This window comes from Galeopterus variegatus, unplaced genomic scaffold (genome assembly GCF_000696425.1).
Source record: "Galeopterus variegatus unplaced genomic scaffold, G_variegatus-3.0.2 Scaffold6247, whole genome shotgun sequence".
NCBI classification, from domain to species: Eukaryota; Metazoa; Chordata; class Mammalia; order Dermoptera; family Cynocephalidae; genus Galeopterus; species Galeopterus variegatus.
In genome coordinates this window covers 23,193-49,205 of record NW_007732358.1, presented here as the reverse complement: position 1 = coordinate 49,205, position 26,013 = coordinate 23,193, and the positions used below count along the sequence as shown (strand labels likewise).

General features: G+C 36.8%; 1 protein-coding gene across 1 annotated transcript in view; it reads right to left on the bottom strand.

Moving 5' to 3' along the window:
- The window catches only part of LOC103606051 (tetratricopeptide repeat protein 29-like), a gene marked incomplete at its 3' end in the record, with an annotated part of 93,637 nt that overhangs the window by 48,582 nt on the left and 19,042 nt on the right, over positions 1-26,013 (bottom strand). The window contains exons 4-5 of the mRNA XM_008590648.1: positions 15,895-16,118; positions 10,844-11,029 (exon numbers count right to left, since the gene is read on the bottom strand). Of these exons, the coding sequence (XP_008588870.1) occupies positions 10,844-11,029; positions 15,895-16,118 (410 nt within the window). The remainder of the gene's footprint in view (positions 1-10,843; positions 11,030-15,894; positions 16,119-26,013) is intronic.

Genomic DNA, 26,013 nt, shown 5'->3' with positions numbered 1-26,013 from the left:
ACTTCAGGTTTGAGTCTGAGAGTTCAAGTTTTGAGTAGTGAATCCCAATTCCAAGACCTATGATTAGGTTCTGAGTCTCCAGTCCAGATGGAAACTCTGGGAGACTGGGTTAAAGGGTTCACTAATTCCTCCTGAGTTTAGTCTTCAGTAGTAAAAATCCACTAAAAAGTAAGCCCCTGAATATTCTGAAACAGTTTAGGGACTTGTGTAGTAGGCAAAACACTATTGTGGATTTGTGATGGAGTCATTCTACATCAGCTAACCTTAAAGAGCTGTGTATTTTTATTTTTTAGATAATAAATATGTTGCATGTCTACTATAATGAAACAATACAGAAACACTCAAAGGAAAAAGTAAAATGCATCCATTTTTTTTTCTATATTAAAAAATAGAAATGGGGGCCGGCCCGGTGGCGCACTGCTACAGTGCGCCGCTTGGGAGTGTGACGGCGCTCCCGCCGAGGGTTCGGATCCCACATACAGACCGGTTCCCACTCACTGGCTGAGCGAGGTGCGGGTGCGACGCCGAGGGTTGTGATCCCGTTGCCGGTCCCGGTCCGGTGCGGGCGTGACACTGAGGGTTGCGATCCGTTGCCGGACACGAGAAAAGACAAAAAGGAAAAAAAAAAAAGTAGAAATGGAGTTTTTGGAAGACTAAGTTATATTAGTAAATTGAAGAATTTGTACATTCAAAAATATCAAAATGGAAATTTGGGGAAAAGCACAAAGACATTACGTATCACATTCCAAAGAGAGGATTTAGACTGTTGTATGAAATTTTCAAAGAAATTGCCAAAAACTGTCAACAGAACTCTTGAAATCCCTAATTCACAATAAAGGTATATAAATGTTGGAGACTGCATTAGTCAATGTTAGATTTATTACTGTGGTAGTAAACAGGCCCTGAAATCCCATGGGCTTAGATAAACTAATTTTCTTGCTCACACGAAGTCCACTGAGGATTGGGTGACTCTCCAGGGCAGCTCCCTTCCAAATGGCCATTCAGGGATCCAGGTTGTTTCCATCTTGTGGTTTCACTCTCTCAATATAAGTCCCCCATGGTTGCCATGACAAAAATAGAAATTGCATGGAGAATTCACATCTGCTCCTCCATGCTTCAGCCTGGAAGTGACTAACAGCCTTCTGGCCCAAATTAGCATTTTCATAATGACAGATACATAGCACTCAACAAATGGTAGCCTTTATCACTATAGTTATGGGAAAACAACACTTTGAATGGCTGGATAAGAATTCATCATGTGTAATTACCATAATTAATTAACTATTACTCTATTTTAGGACATTTCTATTGTTTCCTTTTTTATACTATTACAAATAATACTTATATAAAGACACAATATGTTTTTATAGAAATTCTTGTCTTCATATCTGGTTATTTCTTAGATGTGGGATGGCAGGGTTAAGGGATATGGGACACTTTAAAAACTCTTGACAAATATATATTCCCAAATTGTATGACAGTAACATCAGGTTAATTTATCCTGTCACCAGGAATGTAAGAAACATGCTTAAATTGTTGAAACTTCACTAACGTTTAATGCCCTCTTAAATAAATAAATAAACAACCCTGATTCCTTCACATTTGAATTTGGCGATTCTGTACCCATCCTATTTGTGCTATGACTCACATTATTGTAATTATCAGAGAACTGACTTGCCTCTTCCATTAAAAAGTAAGCCCCTGAATTGAGGGGCCAAGAAATCTTTCTAAAAATATCTTTGATTATTGCTTTAGTTCCAATTACTGTGTACTCTTCCTCAGGAACTTCTGTATTTGTCATCTTTTCTTACCGTTTTCATTTCTCGGTCTTTTTCAGTTTGTCCTCAACATCACTGATTCAATCTTCCGCTGTGCCAGTTCTGCTCCCTCCTCTTTGTACTCTGTGTTTTAATCCTGCCAACACATGTTATTGTAAGCCTTCCTCATTCCGTCTGGTGTTCATGCTCGTATCATCTGCTTCTGTCCTTGTGCTTTTCTGTCTTCTACTTGCATCTTTCTAAAGACGCTAAGCATTTATTTTTTTAATTATCACGCTTACAGGTTTATTCTTTACCCTCAGGTTAATCCTCCTCAGATTAATGCTTTGTTTTCCTTTCATTTCCTACATCCCACAATTAGGAGGGAGTTATTTAGTCCTGGTTGAAAGGCAAGCAGACTGAGACAGTCGGCCCATGGTTCTACTCACCGACCATGGGGTGCTGGTGGGATCCCACGCTTCTGCCTATGATGGGGGATAGTTGTTAGAACAGCACCTCACTCTATCCCAGCGTCGACCAGGCATTCTTCTAGGTCTGAGATTTGACCATTTCTTCCTTTAATTTACTGGTTCTCTTCTACTTTGATCAGTTCTTGAAAATATCTACTCTTTAGGGGTGGGGCTTCTTTGGAAGCTTCAGTCTTGCTCATGGTCCTATCTTTGTCCTTTTTTTTTTTTTTTTTGAGGTAAAATAACATTTCTTTTATTTTTTATTTTTAAATTATATATAGATTTTTAATTGAAATTGATTGTATGCTGATTGTACATATATTTGGGGTACAGCGTTGAATATCAATACCTGTGTACAATATGTGATGCTCAAAACAGAGTAATTAGTATGTTCAACATTATACAACATAATCAGTTTTTGTGGCCCTTTACAATTCCTCCTTTACTGCCCTCCTCTTCCCCCTTTCCCACCCCTGGTAACCTCAACTCTGTTCTTTCCTTTTGAAAATGCAACATATTATTGTGATTATTTTATCTTTCTTTTTTATTCAATTTTTTTTAGCTCCCACTTATAAGTGAGGCCATATGGTATTTCTCTTTCTGTGTCTGGCTTATTTCACTTGACATACTTAGAGAAAAGTTCATCCACGTTGCTGTGAATGGCAGTATTTCATTCTTTTTTTATGACAGAGTAGTATTCCACTGTTTAAATATACCACATTTTCCTTATCTAGTCATCCAATGATGGACATTTAGGTTGGTTCCAACTCTAGCCTATTGTAAATAGAGCTGCAATATACATGGGAGTGCAGGTATCCCTTCAACACGATGATTTCCATTTCTTGGGTACATACCCAGCAATGGAATTGCTAAATCATATGGCAGATCTATCTATAGTTGTTTGAGGAACTTCCATACCATTTTCCATAAAGGCTGCGCCATTTTGCAGTCCCACCAACAGTGTAGGAAGGTATCCTTTTCTCCACGTCCTTTCCAGCATTTCTTGTTCTCAGTCTTTTGACCAGCCTAACTGGAGTGAGATGATATCTCAGTGTGATTTTGGTTTGCATTTCCCTGATGCTGAGTGATGCTGAGCATTTTTTCATGTGTCCATTGGCCATTTGTATATCTTCCTTTGAGAAATGCTTATTAAGCTTCTTTGCCCATTTTTTAATTTTACCGTTAAGATGTTTGAGTTCCTTGTATATTCTGGGTTTTAATCCTTTGTCAGGTGCATAGTTTGCAAATATTTTCTCCCACACTGTTGGTTGTCTTTTCACTCTGTTAACTGTTTCTTTTTCTGTGCACAAGTTTTTTAGTTTGATATAACCCCATTTGTTTATTCTTCCTTTTGTTATCTGTGCTTTTGTGATCATATTCATAAAGTCTTTGCCTAGTACTACTTCCTGAAGTGTTTTGCTTATGTTTTCTTTTAGGAGTTTTATAGTTTCAGGTCTTATATTTAAGTCTTTTATCCATTTTGAGTTAATTTTGATATATGGTGAGAGGTACGGGTTTAGTTTCATTCTTCTACATATGGATGTTCAGTTTTCCCAGCACGATTTATTGAAGAGGCAGTCTTTTCCCCAATGTATGTTCTTGGTGCCTTTGTCAAAGATCAGTTGGCTGTAAGTATGTGGATTGCCAGGACTTTGGTGGCCATAATCTGACCAGAGTCTCTTTATGTTAACAGCATTCCTTATGCAGGACTTAAAGATCTAAGAGGTAGGTTAACTTGTTCAGAACTGATTCTCTGCAGGCTAGTATCTTAAGAAAGAAGATGGACTCTAGCAAAGCTCCATGGACATCAATTAGGCTCAGGGCTCAAGGCAATCATCTCTGACCTATTGCAAAGGCTTGGACCTTAGTACCTCTCTCTTGACAGGGAAGAGGTTGGTGTTCCCCAAACTGTGAATACCAGTGTGGCAAATCTTGCTGTTTGCATGCCATGCCCTATGGCAACAACCACAGGCCTCTGCCTCAGCCCCCAACCCCTTTTCCCCTGATCCCCTACCAACATGCAGGAGAGGGGCTGATGCTACATCAAATCATGAATGCTGAGCTCTGAGGATAGCGCTCATATCAAGGCTTGGCCAAGTCATATTGCTACTGTGTCTGGCCCCTGCTCACACCAGGAGTGTGATTATACTTCTCTAATCATACAAAGGATAATGGGAGACCAACACACCTACTACAGCTCCTTTCACTGTGTGTTGTCTCAGAGCAATGCTGCTCCAGCAGGCCTGCTGTGAGTGCTGCATACCAAGTTTCCTTGCCAGTATGGCAGTTATCCCAGCAAACTGAACATCTCTCCAGGTACACATCATGGCCTTCTGGAAGCAAGTCAAGGAACTGGAGACAGTTCAATGACACAAATTGGAATGGAAAGACTCTATTTGCGGTGTTGTGACCAGCCTTCAGGACTTAGTGACTGTTAGCAGGAACTAGCCTTGGAAAATCTTGAGTAGTAGGACACCTAGGGCTTAAGACTCTCAGTGATAGAATTCTTTGTTTTTATTTTATTTTTTTCTTTCATTTGTGATATTGATGGAAAGTGCCTAGGATACTTTACTAAGAGGGAAGCTGAACCACTAGCCCTCATAAAATTAATGGAAAAAACCAAGACCAGAGAAGAAGATGTCTTCCCCATGATCATTAAAGAACGGGTGGAGTCATATTAGGGGAGGGTACCCACCATCAGCAAGACAGGGTTACGTGGGCTCTTAAGTTCTAACTCTTCTTCATGAAATCAAATGGTAAATGAGACAGTCCCTTATACTGGTGGCCTTCCCACTAATCTGTTGCTGAGTATGCCTTCCACTACCGGATGCTTCAGGGGAGAGCTGGTAGTCATTCCAGTGTGTCTTTACAACACTACACAGCTCCTGGTGCCTTCTGGATTCTTGCCAATCCATACCGAGATAAACTATCTAGTATCTGTCCATGGAACTGACTGTCAGCAATAAATTCTCTTAAGCATCTCTTAAGCTGTTTTTACTAAGGTTTCCCCTGCCTGTCTTCAATGAATATGCTCAGTACCCTGGGGTTGTCATAATATCTGTCATTCAAGAGGACATCTAATCACCCTCCCAGGGTCCCACAGCAAAGTCAGTAACTAGACTCTGAGTTGATGGGGTGACCTGGAATGAGCTGCTGACCAAGTAGGAGATGATACTTAGAAGACCATCATTGGAATTGGGGGAAGAGGGACAAAAGAAAAAGGTGGGCTGAAAGGAAGAGTTATTAGTCCAAGACTGATCCTTCCAGTCTAAACCCCCAGAAAAGACATTGACCTTCTGTAAGGCTCCATGGAAACCAGCTAGTCTCAGTGCTTAAGTCCATTGATTTGGTCAAAAGTGAGGGTTGGATCCAGTTCCTAAATCATGGAGGGTGGGGCATGGGGGGTAGTATACAGATGCTTCCTCATCTATGAATGCTGATGTGGTGAGCCCTGCTGTTAGTTTGTGCCTCCTCCTCCAATTCCCCACCAATAGAGCTGCACTGCAAGGCTTGGCCCCAGTCCCCTCATCATGCCAAGGAAGGAGCCAGTGCTGCACCCTGCCACTAAAGCTGACCTGGCAGGATAGGATTGAAGTTAAGGCTCTGCCACATCATGCTATTGTGCCCTAGCTCCAGACCAGCAAGAGAGGAGATGGTGTTTCCCTAATCTTGTCTCTTAAAGAGTCTTCTTTCTCCCAGGTCTGGCATCTGGCCCTGCTAGACCTCTTTGTGCTGCTCTAGAATGAATGGGCACATCTCCTAAGGATCCAGTATCTGAGAGCTTTTTCCAGTGCTCCAAAGATGCAGTGTGAATGCTGCTTGCCCACTTGTCCTGTTTACCTGATAAAATCCTTACAAATAAGACCATGATTCTGAAGGGAGATATAGCCACCAATTTGCTACAAGTGTTTGTCAGTTCATGACTACTCCATGCTTGCTACCCTAGCTACACGTCTGAAGATATTTGACCTAAAAATGAGACTGCCAAATCTTGAGTCAATAGGAACCAGGCCACACTGTAAACTAGTGTCCCATCTTTAGCAGCAGTGGGTACTTGACCCTGTCTGCTGTACTTGACTCCGGACAGGGGGCTCTGGATGAAGCTCTGGTCACATTTGTGCCAGTGGGCTGAACATTACCCCAACTGCAACCATGTGCCTAGTCTCTGTGACTACTTTTACTTATGTTCCTCATTTGCTCTACAGTTCCCTGAGGGTCCTGGAGTCCTGCCCTGGACTACAGCCCACTTGATTGGGCCCTGACAACCTGCCCATTGCCATCTGCTGGCTAATGTCCTGGTTTAACCTGAATGGGTGCACCCATTGAATCAGGATGCTACCACCTGCCCCGAGCACAGCTGCTGCCTAGCTGTTGCTGGGGGGCCTCCATTCGCTTGTCTGGACCAATCAGATCAGATCTGTGGAAGCTACACCACTATCAACTCAGGGGGAACCCTATAGCCGAGCTGCTGCCTAGCTGTTGCTGGGGGGCCTCCATTCGCTTGTCTGGACCAATCAGATCAGATTTGTGGAAGCTACACCACTATCAACTCAGGGGGAACCCTATAGCCATGTGAGTCCCCACTCCACTCTAGCCACATATTCTTGATACTCTTAGTTTACTCTTCTTGTGAAAATTCTGCCCCAGATTACAAAACCTACGCAGATAATTTTCACCATCACTAGGTACATCAAACACTCAAAGTCAACCTCTAATATTTTCATCAGCACTGACTCAGTTGTTTTATCCATCAGGAAATAAAGCCATGGTTATAGGGCCTATAAAAAAAAGGGCATAGGAAAACATTTTAGATCTGACAAAAAAGTGGCTCCAAAACAAAATAATGCATTCAAAGTTAAAAATAATTTCAAAAGCAAAAGTCTTTAAAAATTTTCATAGCCCAAACGTTCTATTTATTATGGAATACAGCTGCATTTTATCATGCTATAGGGTGGGTCATCTAAGGACCTGCAAACGTAGTCTCACAGCTGCCCTATACTGATCACATTTCCAAAGTCATTCTTGCTTTCAGATGATGTGTGTCTGCCACTAAAATGATACGGGCAACCATGGTGCCATGGTTACTAACCATAGGGCTAGTAGTAGGTACTTTAATAAATTTGTTGAGTGAGTGAATGAATAGACGAATGAATGAATGGAGCAATTTATACATAAGCAATGTATAAGTTCTCCAATAGAAATACATTCAGAGATTTTAAAATATCAGAAGGAGAGGGGAAAAGTTTTGGAGATTGGTTGCATAACAATGTGAATATACATAACACTGTACACTTAGAAATGGTTAAGATAAAGTTTGATGCTATATGTTTTCTGCCACAATAAAAAATTAAAAAATAAAACCAAATTTTAAAATATCAGAAATAAAATTTACAGAAAAACTTAGAATAGTCCTATGATAGCTCTCTAAATCTCACTGCAGCCATTCTTCAGTTTTCATCAATATAGCCCTGACTTCTTTAGTCCTTATTTTCATACATTATTTATTATTTATTCTATGGCTACTTTAGTGGGGGGGACCAGCAATTGGCAGTCCAAACATTTGATTTGCCTTTGCAGGTGACAGAATTTGATGGCTCCAATTATAAAATCAATACTTATTCTGTTCAGTGGGGGGTGGATGATTCAGGAATTTTCACAATTAGCACACCGTGAAAGCAAAGTGATCTTTTGTTTGCACAAAGCAGTGACCACTCGCACAGACTCTGAAGCCAGTGACTTGTTAATACCAGCTCCACCGTCAACCAACTCGATCTCTGTGCTAGTTTCCTCATGCTCAAAAGACAGATAACTTTTTTTTTTTTTTTTTCTTTTTTTTTTTTTTTTTGTCCTTTTTGTGACCGGCTGCACTGTGCTCAGCCAGTGAGCGCATCACACTGACCATCCCTATATAGGATCCGACCCGGTGGCGGGAGCGCTGCCACGCTCCCAGCGCCGCACTCTCCCGAGTGGGCCACGGGCTTGGCCCTAAAAGACAGATAACTTTTTTTTTTTTTTTTTGTCCTTTTTGTGACCGGCTGCACTGTGCTCAGCCAGTGAGCGCATCACACTGGCCATCCCTATATAGGATCCGAACCTGTGGCGGGAGCGCTGCCACGCTCCCAGCGCCGCACTCTCCCGAGTGTGCCACGGGCTTGGCCCTAAAAGACAGATAACTTTTTAAAGCGTAAAAAAGCATTTATTTCACTGTGAAGTGGAAATAATTTTTAAAAGTTTGAGTAAGAATTTTACTTAGGCAATAAGTTATCTTTTTCTACAATCTGAAAAACAAAACTCTACTTTTAACAACAGGCTAAAAGTTTTAACAAATAACTTCTCAAATTACGATAACATCTCTTCAGTACATAATTTTATAATAACCTATAATGCCCACATTCAGAAATAACCACTGTTAACATGTTGGTATATGATATACACACAGTATAATTATATTTTATGTTGTGTTTTGAATTTTATTTTTCTACTTAATGTGTCATGAGTATTCTCTCAAATCAAGATATATTTGGGGTTTCCTACACAATTTGGAATAAAATCCAAAGTCCTCACTGTGGCCTAAAGTCTCAATGTGGAGCACCCCAGCCTCCCTAACTACCTTCAGCCCTTTCCACTTCCCACCCTTCTCTCTGAGTTCCACCCCCCAGACCCATCTTGTGGGTTCCTGGGCACGCTCAGCACACACTTGCCTCACTTGCTTCAGGGCCTTTGCACTTACCGCGAACCCCCTCCAAAACCCCTTCCTTCAGATTTTCATGAGGATGAGGCTCTCTCCCTCATTTCATTCATATCTCACCTCCCAACATGTGAACACCTTATGTAAACTAGCCCTGTCTGTCCCCTTGCTCTGCTTTATCACAGCATTTACCACTACTTCGTATCATATTACATAGCTATTAATTGTCAAGGCCTGTTTTTCACAGAAGAATGTAATTTCTACAAGGGCAAGGTCTTCGTCTTTTCATTGTTTTATCCCCTGGCACTAGGTTCTAAATCAGTATTTTTAGAATGAAGGGATTAATTTTGCTCTACTCTGTAATTTCATGACTGCATAGAACTCTGTTGCATGGAAGTTGCTTGATGTATTTAACTAATCCCCTATTTAGAGATATTGTAAATCGTACCGCAATGGAATACTTAAATATGTTCTCTTAAATACTTTTCGATTGTTTCTTCTGAGTTACATTAGTGTACCAGCTCCCTAACCATACCCCCTTCCTCTTTTCCCTCCTGGCACAGCTTGCATCACAGGCAGACTTCTATTACATCACACTCCTTTCCTTGCCCTGAAAGTGTAGAAACTTAAGTCCAAACTCTGAATGCTAGCATGTCCCTATTTTATCTTTCCATTGTGATTTCCCATCTCTGCTCAGAAATACACTCTCCACTTTATTTAAGCAGATTGGTCCTCCTATCAGTTCCTCTAATTATGCTTTCATGTGCATTGATCCCTCTCCTAGAGGATACTTTCAAATTTGTGGAAAAATAGAATTAAAAGATAATATGAATTTTTCCATAGGCTTTTGGAAGTATTCTCATATATTTCTATCTCTTTACCTGCCTCAGTTCTACCCATCTTCCAAGTCCCCTGACAGTTCCTCTTGATTCCGTCATGCCTTCCTGGAATTTAGTCTGTATGATCTCTCACTTCTCTGAATTTTTCTAGCATTCCTTGTGTCTATCACACAAGATGGCCCCTGACCACATTCTAGCACCTACCATTCTTTAGGGTACAATCTCATTAACTGCAAATTCCCAAGGCACAAAAACTGTTTTTTTTCTTTCATTTTTATGCCATCCTAGCCCACAAAATAATAAATGGTTTTAAATTTGTTTTGCCAGAGTCAAAACTTTTGTGGAAAAGAGTTTTTTGAGGGAAGAAACAGCATTATTCATGATAAAAATATTTCACTTTCCCTTATATTTTCTTTGCATATTATCTACACACTAGCCTTCCACAAATAATTTGAATTCTTAAATTCCTATTTGCAATCCCTGATCAACCACAATACAAAATCTGTTTCCAATAATTTTGCTGTTGTTGTTTTAGACTTTGGCTTGTGTTAAGATAACATTATTAAGTATGAAGTCATATTTAAAGACTCCTTTCCTTCAGAAACTATTATATAATCACAATGGGGTGGTATCTGAGTTATCCAGATATTTTTTGGGTTTTGTATAGGGGACTTGGGTCACTAGGAAAATTACGAAATGTACATTTTCTTTTTCCCCAGCATTTTCACACGTGAGAAATCGAGTTAAAATGAACAAAGAGGGCTGTCGTGAAAGAAAAAAAATTCCAAACGGTGCAGCACGAGGCCTGAGGGATGTGTGTGGGGGCAGGGGAGGATGCTTTCTCACAGGGAGGATGCTGCGGGGAGCTCCAGGCTGAGCGCACAAGCAAGGAGTTCTGCAAGGTATATTCTTCACGGAATACTGAAGCTGAGTTCATAAGTGACACACTTTCGCTTTTTGATCTCAATAACTGACATTATTATACTGAAACCTCAGGTCTTTTTCTCAACCTCCAAGTGCCTTCTGGTTGCCTGGTCTCTGGATCCCCCCAAAAGCACAGGCAGGGCAGCCTGGCAAATGCCCACTCACCATCTTCCTCGTAGAGAAGGCCCATGTGCGCACACGCCTCGGCTTCCTTCTTCCCACCGTCAATTTTGATCAGTTGAGCAACCTTAAAACATCGCTCATAGAAGTGGTTCCTTACCCACTTGTCTTCAGAATTATTGAAGTAACAGGCCAAAGCATACAGGTTATTATATACGTCTTCCAAGTATTCTTCAAAGAGAGAAAAACATCATAAACTGCATTAGAAAGATATCTCATGGGAAATCCTTTTGAATGGCAAACCAATGTCGTGACCCCTATTTCCTATTTTTCCCTAAAAGCGTGATTACCTATTTTAAAAATCCAATCTAAATGCAAAAATTAATACAACTATTCAATTAATTACATTAATTAAAGGATGTGCAGATGAATAAAACAACAAAAGTCTTTCCAAAAACTTAGAACATGTTAGAAATTGACATACCATCTGGTTGAAACGGGTAGCTTATTTATATAAGATATAGGACAGGATGACACCTACTAGCAATGTGCTCAGTTCTTTTGGAAAAAATGAGTTTGTGGTATTATCAAGTACTTTTTCCACTGAAGGTTTGAAAAGTATTTAGAGATTCCTGAGAAAGAACTGTTTTCCTTAACCATGGCAAAGAAATAATGTAAATTAAGAAAGCAGAAAGGACTTAGAAAGACCTAGGTATTCTCCCCCTAAAAAAAAAAAAAAAAAAATCACAGGGCTGATAGATATGAGAAATGTCGACCAGGATGACCCTATAAGCTCCACATACTTTCTAGCAATGTCTCTAGCAAGCTTGAGAAAGAGTAGACTTCTATGCTTCTGTTTTCTATGAGTATTTTTTTTTTCTGGTGAAAATGCATAAATACTAGTGATCCCTTTCACTCAAACAGTTGTTAGTTTATTACTTAAACCCTTGTAGGTTTTTTTTTCCTAAGGGGCGTCTGACCTATATGTACACAAAAAACTGTAAATCAGTTGTGAATCCCTCTTTAAACCCAACTGCATTAGTAAACTTGAACAAAAATGTTTGTGTGTTAATAAATTGTGCCTCAGTTCTATAAACGCCACTCTACCAATGAAGATGAACAAATTCATAATATTTTTATGTCTTTTTGCATTTATGCTGAAAGCACAGTTAAAAAAATGTGGTAGCCTCTAGGTTACCCTTCCAAGATTTTTTTTATAGCAATCATTACTCGAATTCACTGATATTAATTGTTCGCTACTACCAGAAGAGTCAATTCATATATCCCTGAAGAAATTACAACTATAAAAAATATTGCCCACTAGTACAACTATAAGATTAAAGTTAAAAAGCTCAGAAAAAAACAAAGCAGGTCGACTACAACAGAAGGTAGCTTTCAAGAATTGTAGATGTCACTCCAATGTTTCAAAAGGAATTTCTAAAAACTACGCTTTTCCTTTACACATACTTCTTTATAATTTGAAATTAAGATTTATCTCAAAATAAATTCTATGCTTACAAAACAAAATATTAGAAAAAATGGTCTTCCTATTTTTGAAGGAGCTAGGGATTCTGGAGAACCACTGTGCTTTTGGAGGGTACTCGCAATAGGTGACAGCTTAGGTGAGAAGCAGAGGGTAACCTGAGTTATTTATTTAAAACAAATATTCTCCACCTTAAAACTGACTTCTCCCATGCTTTCAGATGGAAATCCTGAACTCCTGCCTAATGTGAATAAACCACTGACGTCTGCTTTATATTTCACATTCTTGGTCATATTTGCTGATTAGAGAGTTATTGTTTTTAGAAGCCAGTAAGTAAAACATTTCATATCCTCCATTTTAATGAAAGGTACATAGTTTTAAAAAATATATATGCGATCCAGAAATAATTTTTCAATTTTTCAGTAATTCGACCTTAATATAAAAATATTCGCAACATTTTATAAATAAAGTTGGTTTTTGAGATTGAGTTATACTTATATAAGCTATCAAGATTCTATACTTAAAGATTACTTGTCAACTAAGCTATTTTTCTATGGAAAAATATAGTCCTTTTCAGAGTATTAAGTATAAAGGAATATATTAAAGTTTTGAATCTTTGGACAATCCAAATATGTAACCTATACCCTTTACATTCTAAGCAGTCTTTTCTTCTTGCTTGTAGACCATATTCAGAAGATGAAAAATAATTTTATCGTGGCTCTGCTATTTAGGCCAGCATTCATTATGCTCCCTAAAAAGGAGATTCCATGATGAAATAAATTTGGGAAATGCTCTTGCTGATTTCCCTTTTTCAGTGAGCCACACAATATACATCGGCATGTCAAAGGCTCTGATAAGTTCAGCAATAAATCAACCTGCTTAACTTTCATATTAGTTCACCTGGTATTTCCCAAAATTATTTCACCAGACAATTTTTTGTTTTGCTTTGTTTTGCATAAAACCTATAAATATCCTCTGGAACTTTGCTTTAGTAGGACATACTTTGCATATTTTAAACAAATGTTAGGGAAAAAAATTGATGCTCCACATGACAATAATTTAAAAATCAAGTGTAAATAATGTTTGAATTATCTATTGATTCAGTTACCCATTATCATCATTGCCATCTCTTCCCCAGTCCCATGGGGCTCAAGGACCTAATCATAATGTTACAGATGGCACAGAGATGATTCACAACAACGAGTAACATAAGAAATGTGTCAGAGACAAAAAAAACACAACACTTTAACAAATGGAAAATAATCCAAAAAGAAATGACTGGCTTACTTTAAAAAGGCCTTTGCTATAAATCAGAAAATGATGTTTTGTAAAATAATTTAAATAACTCTAGGTTACTGCTCTGTAAGCCTCAAGAGACAGAACTGACCTGAGATGACTATTGTTAGTGCCATAGCTTTGATTAAATGAACTTCATTGTGACCCTAGAGTGATGGTCTTTCCAATGAAAAGCAATAAGAATGCTGAGAGATACGCTATTTCAGGATAATTGTCTCAGACCTCATGACCATATGGGATGGAACCTTGAGACACTGTTAACAGATTTCTATGCTCTAGACATACATGTATTTTATTTATATATATATATATATATATAAACACATGTACAAACATATACATACAAATATGTTTTAATATTTAGGATTAATTCAAGTTAATAAGGGTAAATGTACATATCCCATTTTCTGGGACAGTCCCAATTCAAATCACAATTTTCCCCCAATAAACTTCACGTGTTGAATGTAAAACAAAATTATACAAATTTTTTAAGAGCAACCATACCAATGTTTACATGCCCTTCAACTGAAGTATTTCTGATAATACTTTTTGCAATAATTTTAATTTTCTATATTTCAATAACCCCACAGAAGAGTTATTCTGAGCAAGAGGTAATTTTTTTCCAATTTAACAAATACAACCTTAGTTTCCATAAATAAATTACAAACTGTTCAGTGAAGAAAATATTTTTTCATTACTCTTACAACTTGTATAAGACTATAGCTATTACAATGCTTGGACTAATATTTTGCAATTGGAGAAATGTTTTTATTTATATGTGTAGTTACTGTTCTTTAATAAAAAATTATAAATTAAAACATTTTCTACCTTAAAATAAACTATTTAGCATTTTACTTTCTTTATAATGACAAAATGCTTTATGACAAGTTGGCTCATAATTATGACACTTTATGACAAGTCATATATTTGGCTCACATCTGTGCTACTCAAATGAAATCCTCTATTTAAAACAGTGAATATGATGAAATTTGACGTAAAAACATGACTAATGGGCAAGTTTTATCTTGATTAATTCTACTTTCAGTGTAAATATCACTTCAGAATTTTGGACTGATACTAGAATGTAGGTTTTTTACAATAGCATTTTTTTATTTATAATCATTAATTTCTTGCAAAATTATATGTAAATCACATTTTAAAGTTTGCCAAAAGGCTCAATTTTTAAAGTCAACTTTGCAGTTAAATCCTTTTTATGATATAGTCACTTCCTATGTCACCCTCTGCCACTCACACATCCTGGTTCACTTGCTTTGTTCATATTTTTGTGTATCTCCTATTCTTAAGTCACTTCACAATCAGATGGGAAACGCAGGCTGACTCCGCTAGAGAGGCTGAGATACTTCTGCTGTCCTTCTTCCGCTGTTTCCATGTCCCCATCAATTTTCTCCATGGTAGTGCTGGGTAACAAAAAGTTGCCTAGTATTCTATTTTCCCACAGAAAGGCCCCAAATGATATATATACATTGTCATGGTGGGGCCTGAGCTTTTCTTCTTGAGTCCTATGATATTTTCACCCAAAAAGTTGAAGAAAAGAATAATTTAGAAAACCAAATTTATATGCCAAATTCTAGGATTTCCTTTTTTTCTCTGATTAAAGTCGATCAGTTAAAATGACCAGTTCTTAATAAGTAACTAAGAAATACTCATGACAATATCAATTTAATTTTAGTAGAGATTAAAATATTTTCTTCAATACTCGAAATATGTATTAACTTTCTGGAAAATTTTAGAATACAAAAAAATTGTTAGAAATGATGTCATGGAAAATATAAAATTAATTTTATTCACAATTGTGAACTGCAGGCTTTTCATGTCTTTTTACTATTTACTAATATAAATTTTCTGATTCAAATCAATAGGACTTGTTGATAAAACCTTCAAAGCTCATTATTTAAATGCTGGAAAGTCAGTGTAATTTTCAAATGATAGTACTCTTTGAAAGTATCTCCTCAATAAAAGTCAAAGTTAAATATAAAAAGGTCAGATTACACATAAAGAAAAACTATGGAACAGTTTATAACTAATGATAAAAAAATTCTGGGATGTTATTATTAGGTGCTATGCATTGTCTTCCCTGGCTTAGTTAGAATGACATCACCAGGATGCCCCTATGTTTGGGCAGCCTTGAGATCGGTGTTCCCTATCATTTATTCCATAAATGTGCTTGGTTGAATAGATTGAACTGGGCTAAATTGTCTTAATGTTTCAAATTCATACATGGAACTATCTGGAATCTTCCCTCAGGCGCCTGCCATTCTGAGTCCTGCTGTGTCCTACCCACAATCACGCCACTTACCTTTCCTCTCGGCAGCCTCAGCCCTGGTCAGGTAGTGGTAGAAGCAATCCAGTTTATCAGGCTGCTCCTCCAGAGGTTTCTGCAGCCAGACGACGGACCTAACCCTCGCAGCCTCCCTCAGGGCATCCCACCGCTCCATCAGACCAAAGAGCTCAGTAAAGGACTTATGATAACCATCTCGCAGCATGTCCACACAGATGTTCTTCTTGTATGAGTTCCTGTAACTGGGAAAAAGAATCAGAGCACTCAAAGCTTTATATTAATCCCTTCAATCCACACGGTGTTTTCAGTACCTAATAATTAAAGGTTGAATTCTTCTCTCAGTGAAAGCACTGAAAACTATCAAAAGATCTTTGCCTCAAACACTTACAATGGAACAACTTTAGTTTAATGAAAGATACCAGGAGCTATGTAAATATAGTAACTGTAATGAAATTACGTTATAAATATATCAGTTCCAGAGCTGAGCTTTCTTTGATAAGGACAAAAAAGCTACTTGACTGACAATATTCAAACCTACTTGCTATACTAGCCTCCCATTAAAAAACAAACAAAAAACAAAAACAAAAAGCTCCAACATACCAAGCAAAAATCAAACTTGCCATTTAATATAAAAACAACGTACTCTCTATATTAGGTAGTTTCACTATGTTATACAAGTTCATCATTCATTCATTCATTCACACAGAAAATGTTTATTGAAATCTATTAGTAAATATATTTTTAAAATTATTTTCAGTTAGAAAGTTAATGGTTTGTTAGATTAATAATTCACTTCTAAGTTCAATAATAAATCATATATAAGGAGATAAAGTGACAAAGGAATATTCCACTTATTCATTCAACAAATAGCTATTGAGTTCCCTACTAAGTGCCAGTTACTATTCTAGACCAGAAAGGTTCAATACCCTTGTAAGTTTGCATCCTAGTGGGAATATACAACCAACAAATAAGTAAACAAATGATAAATAATTTCAGATGATGAAAATTTCTATACAGGAAATAGGATTATGGTATATCAGCTGGGTGGTGGCTATTATTCACTGAAAGAATAATCAGATGCCAAAAGATATAGCTTTATACTAATTATGTTACAATCTTTTTTTAAAAATAATAGGAGACAATTAAATATTTACAATAGCTTTTATGATGTGATACCACCGGCAATAAAAATTTCAGTGTAGAATAATCAGATGCCAAAAGATATAGCTTTATACTAATTATGTTACAATCTTTTTTTAAAAAAAATAGGAGACAATTAAATATTTACAATAGCTTTTATGATGTGATACCACCGGCAATAAAAATTTCAGTGTAGAGTGGAAACAGCCCAGAATCAGTCAGAACACCTGAGGTTAATTAAGCCCAGTTTTCCCTAACCTCCCCGGACCTCATTTTTTCTCATCTGTAAAATGTATATATTAATACATGCCCTACCTACATCATGAGATTCTTCTAAGAACCAAATTAAATTATATATGTGGAAATAGTCTGAGAAATGTGAAACCCTGCACTTCTCCTGGTTCTCAACTCCCACCGGACCTCATTTTTTCTCATCTGTAAAATGTATATATTAATACATGCCCTACCTACATCATGGGATTCTTCTAAGAACCAAATTAAATTATATATGTGGAAATAGTCTGAGAAATGTGAAACCCTGCACTTCTCCTGGTTCTCAACTCCCATCTATGCATTAGATTCACCTATAGAGTTTAAACAACAACAACAACAGAAATGCCCGGGCTCCATCCACTAAGAATTTCTTATTCAGTGTATGAACTCAGGTATAGGACGAATGAATAAAGAGAGGTGAGGAGGAGAGTGGTAAGATACAAAGTTTTAAAAAGGAAGGGCCCAGATCATGAAAAGACCTCATGGTGAAGTGGTGAGAAGCCTGGACTCCAAACAAGGGGTGCTGGAGCGCCACTGGAGCCAAGGACCAGACACAGTGAGACTGCATTCTAGGAGAGTCATCTGGAAGGAGTGTCCCAGCTATCTGGCAGCCAGACGAAGGGTACCTTTGGTATAGAACTAGGCCACAAACAGCATAAGGAAACCACATTCGTAGGTCAAGAGATCAAAAGCCACCATTTAGTATGAGAACAAGATATCTTGGAAATGCAGAAAAGAAAAAAAAAATCACAGTGTTTGCTTGTTCCTGCCTTCCAGTCAAGAAAGAGGAAGAGCATATGGACATAGAGCCAGCAAGATGCTGGGAATGGCCGTGTTCTCTCTCTCTCTCACTCCAGTCAAACAGAGGAGGGGCCAGGGAACACAACAAGCATCAACACCCTGTGAAATCTGCTGGTATCTAATAGTTGAAAAACTTTTGTGTTCTACCTCCCACCTGGGATTTTTTTTTTTTTTTTTAAGTAACTGACCAGTACAGGGATTGATCCCTGGACCTTGGTATTATCAGAACCACCGAGCTAACTGGCCAACCCCTAGAATTCTTGAGTGTAGGAGGATTACCAACATCCGCCTTTCCAGCTCCCCCTACACATGGGCATGGAAAGGCAGCAAAAGACACTGCATAGGGTTTCTAGGTGGAGAAGGACCAGCCCAGCCCTATAATTTCCCATAGCCCCTGAATGGTATGGGAGGAGTGCCATAATATTACAGTGGACACCATGTGTGACACAGAAGTTACTGGAAAGAGAGGGCTGATAAGTCAGTCACAAGGTCATCTGGACACAGCAAAGGGATGTGTGCTAAAAGGCTGTTTATGGGCTGCCCGCTGGGGACCGAAGGAAGACACAGCTGTAACTCTGAAATGAGCAGCACTGGGGCAGCTCCTGAGGGTTCGGGTCAGCGTATTTCCAGAGCTGATGGAGCAAGGGTGGGTCAAGTGCAGCAGAGAGGGACAACTGCATAGGCCCCGTGGGCAGGGTGCATTCAGCTACAAGTAAGAAAACTCTCCTCATGGTGCCTTGAAAAATAGAGGCTTCTGTTCTTTGCCTAAACGCAGTCAGCCAAGGGCCCTGGTTGTGGCCTGGTAAAGTCAAGGCCACGTCTGTGTGATTTTCTTGACCTTCCCCTCCTGCTTGTCCCCTGCTGGTTGCTATAGGGCTACGATAGCTCCAGACATCATGTCCACCCTCAAGGCAAGAAGAAAGGGGAAAGTGGGGTGGCATCGGCTGTGTCTTTTCTGATTTGGGGGAAAACAAAAGCATTCCTGCAACTGCTAGAAGATTTCCACATTGGTCTCATTGGCCAGAACTGCATCACTTACGGCAAGGAGTCTTGAAATACAAATATCGTGCCTCCTTGTGGGCATACTGCTGCCCCAAATAATATTAGAATGATGTTAGCAAAGAAGTGAGGAACGGATAGGCAAAGGCAGCAACCATCACGAGGTCCTAGATCAAGGTCTGAAAGTAAATGCTGTCATTCCCACACCCCCACCCCAGGGTTAGCAATTAAAATGCAGGATGGACAGTTAAATGTGAATGTCAGATAAACAAGGGATTTTTTAATATCAGTATGTCCCAAATATTGCATGGGACATACTTGCATTAAAAAAGTTTCTGGTTTTGAAACTCAAATGCAACTGTATATCCTGTATTTTTATTTACTAAATCCAGTAACGCCACTCGCCTCCATCCCCCACCAGTGTGATGCTGTTTCTGTGTAGGAAAATAGGGTGAGGGGAAGAGGTTTTAGAATCTTGAATAGCCTGAGAAATCACTGAATCGGACTGACTTTACCTGTGAGTGACAAGATTGGATTTTTACACTAGGGAGGATCAAGGCTCAGGGCCAGGAATTAAAATGAAGTTATAAAAAAATAAAGACTTTCAATTTAGCAATCCTTGAGTTTGTGACTCTAAAGTTCATACCTGATCTAAGTGAAGGGTGGGATTAGAGTAAAACTGGGAGAAGGGAGAATGGACAGGAGACTCTGTGTTCATAGAAGACGAGGTGATGGAATCACGGTAAAGGCAAGGGATGAATAGACACAGGTGGATTCAATATTTATTTATTCAATATCTATTAAAATAAAAAATATCGATTACTTGGTGACTGAATGGATGTTGGTGGGGAAGGGCAGGGAGGAAAGGGGATAACCACCAGGGTTTTGGAGGGGGTAATGAATAATTTGCATCAGAGGCAATACAAAAGGATGAGCAGATTTGGGGAAAGATAATGAGTTCAAGTTCAGATAACTTGAGTTTGAGGAGCCTGAGGGGACATTCAAGTGGTACCCCAAAAGGCAGTTTGGGATTGGGTTTGGAGGCCTGAGAGCACAAGGGACTAGAGATCCAACCTTGCTCCAAACAAGCAATGCCATCTTTGTATGATTATGCATTGGCTGCCAGCATGTTTTCCTATGCGTGAAGAAAGCATTCTGGAAGAAAAATAGAGAAAATTATAAATAAATAAAAATTAAAACCTTGACTTAAAGCAATACAATTAAACACGAGCTAGGACAGTTAGTCAGCCATCTCAGTTCTAATCCTAGTCAGGACACAAATGCAGAAAAACACTGGATGGGCCTTGGTTTCCTCACCTGGAAGGTGAAGGTCCTTTTGTTGAATTTGGTTCTCCTGGCAGCTAGTTCCACTTTCACATGGTGGCACTCTAAAATACTTTTGGAAATAACCAATTCCACATTGTGTGTGGTCTTGTGGGAAGGGAATTCAAGGACTCTCTAGACAAGGTCGGGACAGGGGCAGGGGGAAGGGGTGTTACTGACCCAAATTAGGCCAGCTGGTCTCTCGCCCAGGATTTTGAATCCGAGGCAGGCAACACAAGGCTGCAGAAGGTTGCTGGAGCTCAGTCAAGCTGGCCACAGCTTCTTGACAAGATTCTGAAGTAGTTCTTCCTACCTAGGTCCATCGAGGGTCCCATGACTTGTGCTGTTCTTTTGAGCCAGTTTCTCCCCTAAATTCCGCTAGTTACCTAGTATCCTTTCAGTAACATCATTTCCACTTAATTTAGTCAGAATCAGTTTCTGCTGCCCGTAACCAAAGAACACTGATTCATAAGGGGCTGGATTAAATTATTTCCAAGACATCTTTCAGCCTCAAAACATCCATGATATATAACTAATATCAATTTTTTAAATTTCTAGTAAATTTTTTAGAAAGATCATTCTTCAAAGAAGATATTTCAAATAGAAATGTATTTAAATGCCATTGTTTAAGAAGACTGATTACCACTAATATTTGAAAGCAAGAAAGAACAATTATTGTGATTTACTAAAATAGGTTCCTATTTCAGTTTTGTTTGTTTGTTTGTTTGTTTGGGTTTTTTTTGTGGCTGGCCAGTATGGGGATCCAAATATTTGACCTTGCTCTTACAAGGCTGTACTCTAACCAGCTGAGCTAACCAGCCAGACCCCTATTTAGACCTTCAAGTTAATGAGAATGATTTCTTTTAACCAGAAAATTTTCATTTATTAAAATACACTGGTTATCTGAAAAAAAAAGTATGCCAACCTCCACCATCACATTTGAATTTCTCAGGTTTTATAGTTCATAACAGAAAAGTATAACTAAAGTTTACTTACTTTATGGGAAAAACAATTTAAACACAAATAGAAATATAAACAGAACTCAAATTCATTATTTTAATTGCTATTTCATTTGGACATAAAGTTTTTAGTCTTTGGTTTCATTCACACAGAACACTTACAAATATTAGTCTAAACTAAAAGATGTTGCTTTTAAGCAACAGAACAAGAAAAATCTCCTGGACCTGAAGCCACTATTTTGGGTGAAAATTGAGAATTCTGGCAAAATTTATGCAAATTCATTATTTTAATTGCTATTTCATTTGGACATAAAGTTTTTAGTCTTTGGTTTCATTTACACAGAACACTTACAAATATTGGTCTAAACTAAAAGATGTTGCTTTTAAGCAACAGAGCAAGAAAAATCTCCTGGACCTGAAGCCACTATTTTGGGTGAAAATTGAGAATTCTGGCAAAATTTATAAAGAGATTTAATATTATGGAATTTGAGGAGACTCTTCCTGACAGAAGAAAATATGCCATTCACCAAAGCAAAAGTTGCGACATTCATGGACATGCTGGCTGAACATCTATAAATTTACACCCAAAGGAAGATAAGATCTTTGTCACTGCAGATACCCAAGGCTGCACTGGGATAAGGGATGCAGCTGAAGAAGAATGGAATTAAGTAGTCATGCATTTCATGTGGGTTTTATTGCCATTTAAAGGTATTATTCAGCAGAGATTCTGTTAACTATTTTGAATTTACATCACAATTTCCCTAAAAATTCTGAGATTTAAAAAAAAAAGAATCTAGTAACTGACAGAAAGCAAAACTGAGCAATTTGACCTAATTCTATAACAGTTGAGTGTGTGGAGATACTGGGAAATGGGGAGCTTACTGTTAAACAGCCCCAGAGATATTATGTTTTTATTCATCCTTAAACTATTTTGAGTAGCTACTATTTACACAGCACCCACAACGTGTCAGGCNTTATTGCCATTTAAAGGTATTATTCAGCAGAGATTCTGTTAACTATTTTGAATTTACATCATAATTTCCCTAAAAATTCTGAGATTTTAAAAAAAAAAGAATCTAGAAACTGACAGAAAGCAAAACTGAGCAATTTGACCTAATTCTATAACAGCTGAGTGTGTGGAGATACTGGGAAATGGGGAGCTTACTGTTAAACAGCCCCAGAGATATTATGTTTGTATTCATCCTTAAACTATTTTGAGTAGCTACTATTTACACAGCACCCACAACGTGTCAGGCACTGTGTAGACATCATTTCTAACTCGCACGATAACTATAAAGTACTACTTCCATTTTTACAGATAAAACTGTCTTCAGTAAGATTGTGAATTGCCCAAAGCCATACAAGCTAATAAGTGGCAGAGTTGGAAGTCACACCCAGGTCTCTCAGGCTACAAATTCTTTCCATTTCCCCACATTGCCTCCTATTATATCAAATATTGTTGTTTTTTATTCTCCACCTCCACACAATGTTTTGCTTGTCTGCATTGATTGTTTGGGAATTTGACATAAGTTGACAATTATGATGTAACTTTCCAATTCGAAGGCCATTCTATTTATCCATGCTAAAGTTGGATTGGGAAAAGAGATCAGAATCATTCTGTGACCCCCCACCCCAGAGAATCCTCCTCCTTAAAAGGAGGGCACATTCAACCAGTAGCATCTGAGAAAAACAAAATAAATATGTGATTCCCACACAAGGGTGTAAATTCTAGAAAAACACTGACAAAGAAAAACATCGAAAAAGATAATAAAACTTGGACAGAATGAATAGATGTGACAAATTTTTGTCTATCTAATAAGCAATATACACTGGCATTTATGTTAGTTATTAGATGAACTTTCAAAATCAAAGGCATTATCACCTATTCAAATACATGATTAACATATTCAACATATTTTTTCACAGGATGAACTGAAATTATGGTATCAAAGTGAAGCTTTACATTCAGTAAAAATTTTCAAAAGCAGTTCAATAAAAAGCATACTTTAAAACAAGATCATAAAATTTTTATTTAATCTGACAAAGATAAACTCAAAAGATATGTAATATCTAATCAAAAGTCAGGATAATACTTTTATTCCATTAAATTAATATTTATAAATCACTAGTGGGTTATCTATGTGTCAGTTTTAACAATTTTACATTCATATTGTAAGGATAAATGTTATTGGAATCACCTACGGGATAATTACATTGACTAAATTAATACTTAAATAGCTTTAGTTAATATAATTTCCATGGAATAAAGTGAATCACTATTCTTACTCATACTTTTCAATATCGGTAGATATTATGCGTAATTAGAATGAAAAATTCATTTTTGACATACACATACTAACTGATAAAAATATTATAAGTTGAGTATGTTCTATAGTTTTTTGTGAAAAGGATAATTCTTCTCAAAAGCTAAAACAATGATGTAGCATTTCCCTAGCCATATAAGTATATTAAGAGTAAGAAGTTAAAAAGAAAATATTGACTGTGTTTGGAATGACTTCACTTTAAAAACATAACACAATTTCAATGAAAACGGAAGGGATTTTTCCTAATTTTACAAATGTAGGTTTTTAACAAGTATTAGACACAGTATTGATTAATACTAATTAAGAATTGCACTACCATCACTCATATATATATACACATATATACATACACACACACACACACATATATATATAGTAATAAACATTGGAGAGTTAAAATTTTTAAGACTTTTAATTATTTTCCACGTTCTTCAAAAAAAGCCCTTTTTAAATTTAAAGGATTTTCAATAAGTTGACTGGTCTCTGGGGGCATCTACTGGAAATTTAGCAAACTGCAGTTGCATCATGTAAATTTGATAACTCTCATTATCCATCTTAATACAGATATTATTTTAATTGATATGCAAATACGGTGACACTCAAAGCAGATAAATGTAAAGTTATGCATGGTATTCTATCTCATCCATCTGCTAACAGCAGAACATGTAGCTGTCTATGAGATCAGTTAACGAATACTCAACTGTTAAAAATATAAATAAGGCAGGTGGCTTATCACAGATTAACAGTTTTCAAGCCATTCAATTCTCATTTTTTTGAAAAATTGGAAAAATATCTTAGAGGTTAACATATACATATTTACCAAGGTATTTTTCTTAATTCAAATAGAATGCATATAAAAAGCACTTTTAAATTATGGTTTCCCTAAAACAAATTCATTTTGCATATCAGTACATTTATGATAATAAATAACCTGATGATCTCTGCCTATTTTCTATATCACTTAACTATTACATGTTGATATCTCAAAAAAGTAGAATTTATTATACTTTCATCAAAAGAATCTATCTTTTTTATGATTAGTGATTGCAATTAGAATTAGTCTTTAAAATGAACATTGCTAATAATTTCTCCTAAACATTTCAGAACCTCCTTGAAGAATAATCAACATATAAAGAAAATAATACAATTATTGCAGCTTATGTATAGATTTAACATATTTTAATTTTTAAAAAATCTCTGTTCATAATATTATTGCAGTTATGACTAATCACATCACAAAAATTTTAATATCACAGCCATTATAACAATCTTGATTTTCCTTGTAAAATTTGTTATACATATTTGCTTTAAGAGAAAATAAAAAAATATTTGGAGGTATAAGTATTGTGTTATCTGTATTGTGCCATTATGTATTTTATATATTGCTATAATTTTTATATAAAACCCTCCTTGTAGATTAAAATATCTAACACTCTAATTTCATTCCAAGGAAACACCTCAATACATGTATTAATTTACCCTTTCTAAAAAATTCCTTAGAATTACTATCAAAATAAATGTGATATCACCTTTAATTGTGCAAACTGAAAAAACTAATTAGCATAAAAATGTTACCAACAAATCAGAATATAAATATTAATATTCAGTAGTAGGATTTTTGTCTCAATTTAGATTCAGATTCAATTTAGGTAGCTGAACTAATTTGATAATTTAAAAATAAATAAATAAAATCTGTCCCCCAGAAGAATATAGAATAGAATTTGTATGTGATTTTTTAAACAGTTATAAACTTTACTAATTCAGATCTTTAGAGGAAACTGTTACATATGCAAGTTTTGCTTTACATTTTTGGAAAGCACAAATTTTCATCTATTAATAATACAAGTTAAAAAGCGTAGTCAAACTTTCAACATTTTAAAAGTGTATATAAATTGAAAAATATCATTTGGAAAAAACTATGCAACCCAAGTTTAATCTTTAATACTTTAAAAAAACAAATTATTATAAATATTATAATTATTATTATAACCTTAAAAGTCTTTACCTCGTAGTATTTTGTAAATGACTATTACTAATATAATTCTTTTCACAAATAATAAAACATTTTAAAATATGATCAGCAAAGAATTCTCCCAGTAGCACAATAATAATTCATTTCAACATGGGTGATTTTATTTTAGTATATAGGAAATATTTCCATAAAATGGAACAAATATTATTTTACAGACTCAATTATGTTAGAACTCATGTTTAGCATTAAAGGCAGTCACTTTTTGTCAGATGAATACATGTTCATAAATAGTATTTTCAGTGGTGATTATTATGGTATCAGAGGAAAGCTGTAGTTGTTTAGCACA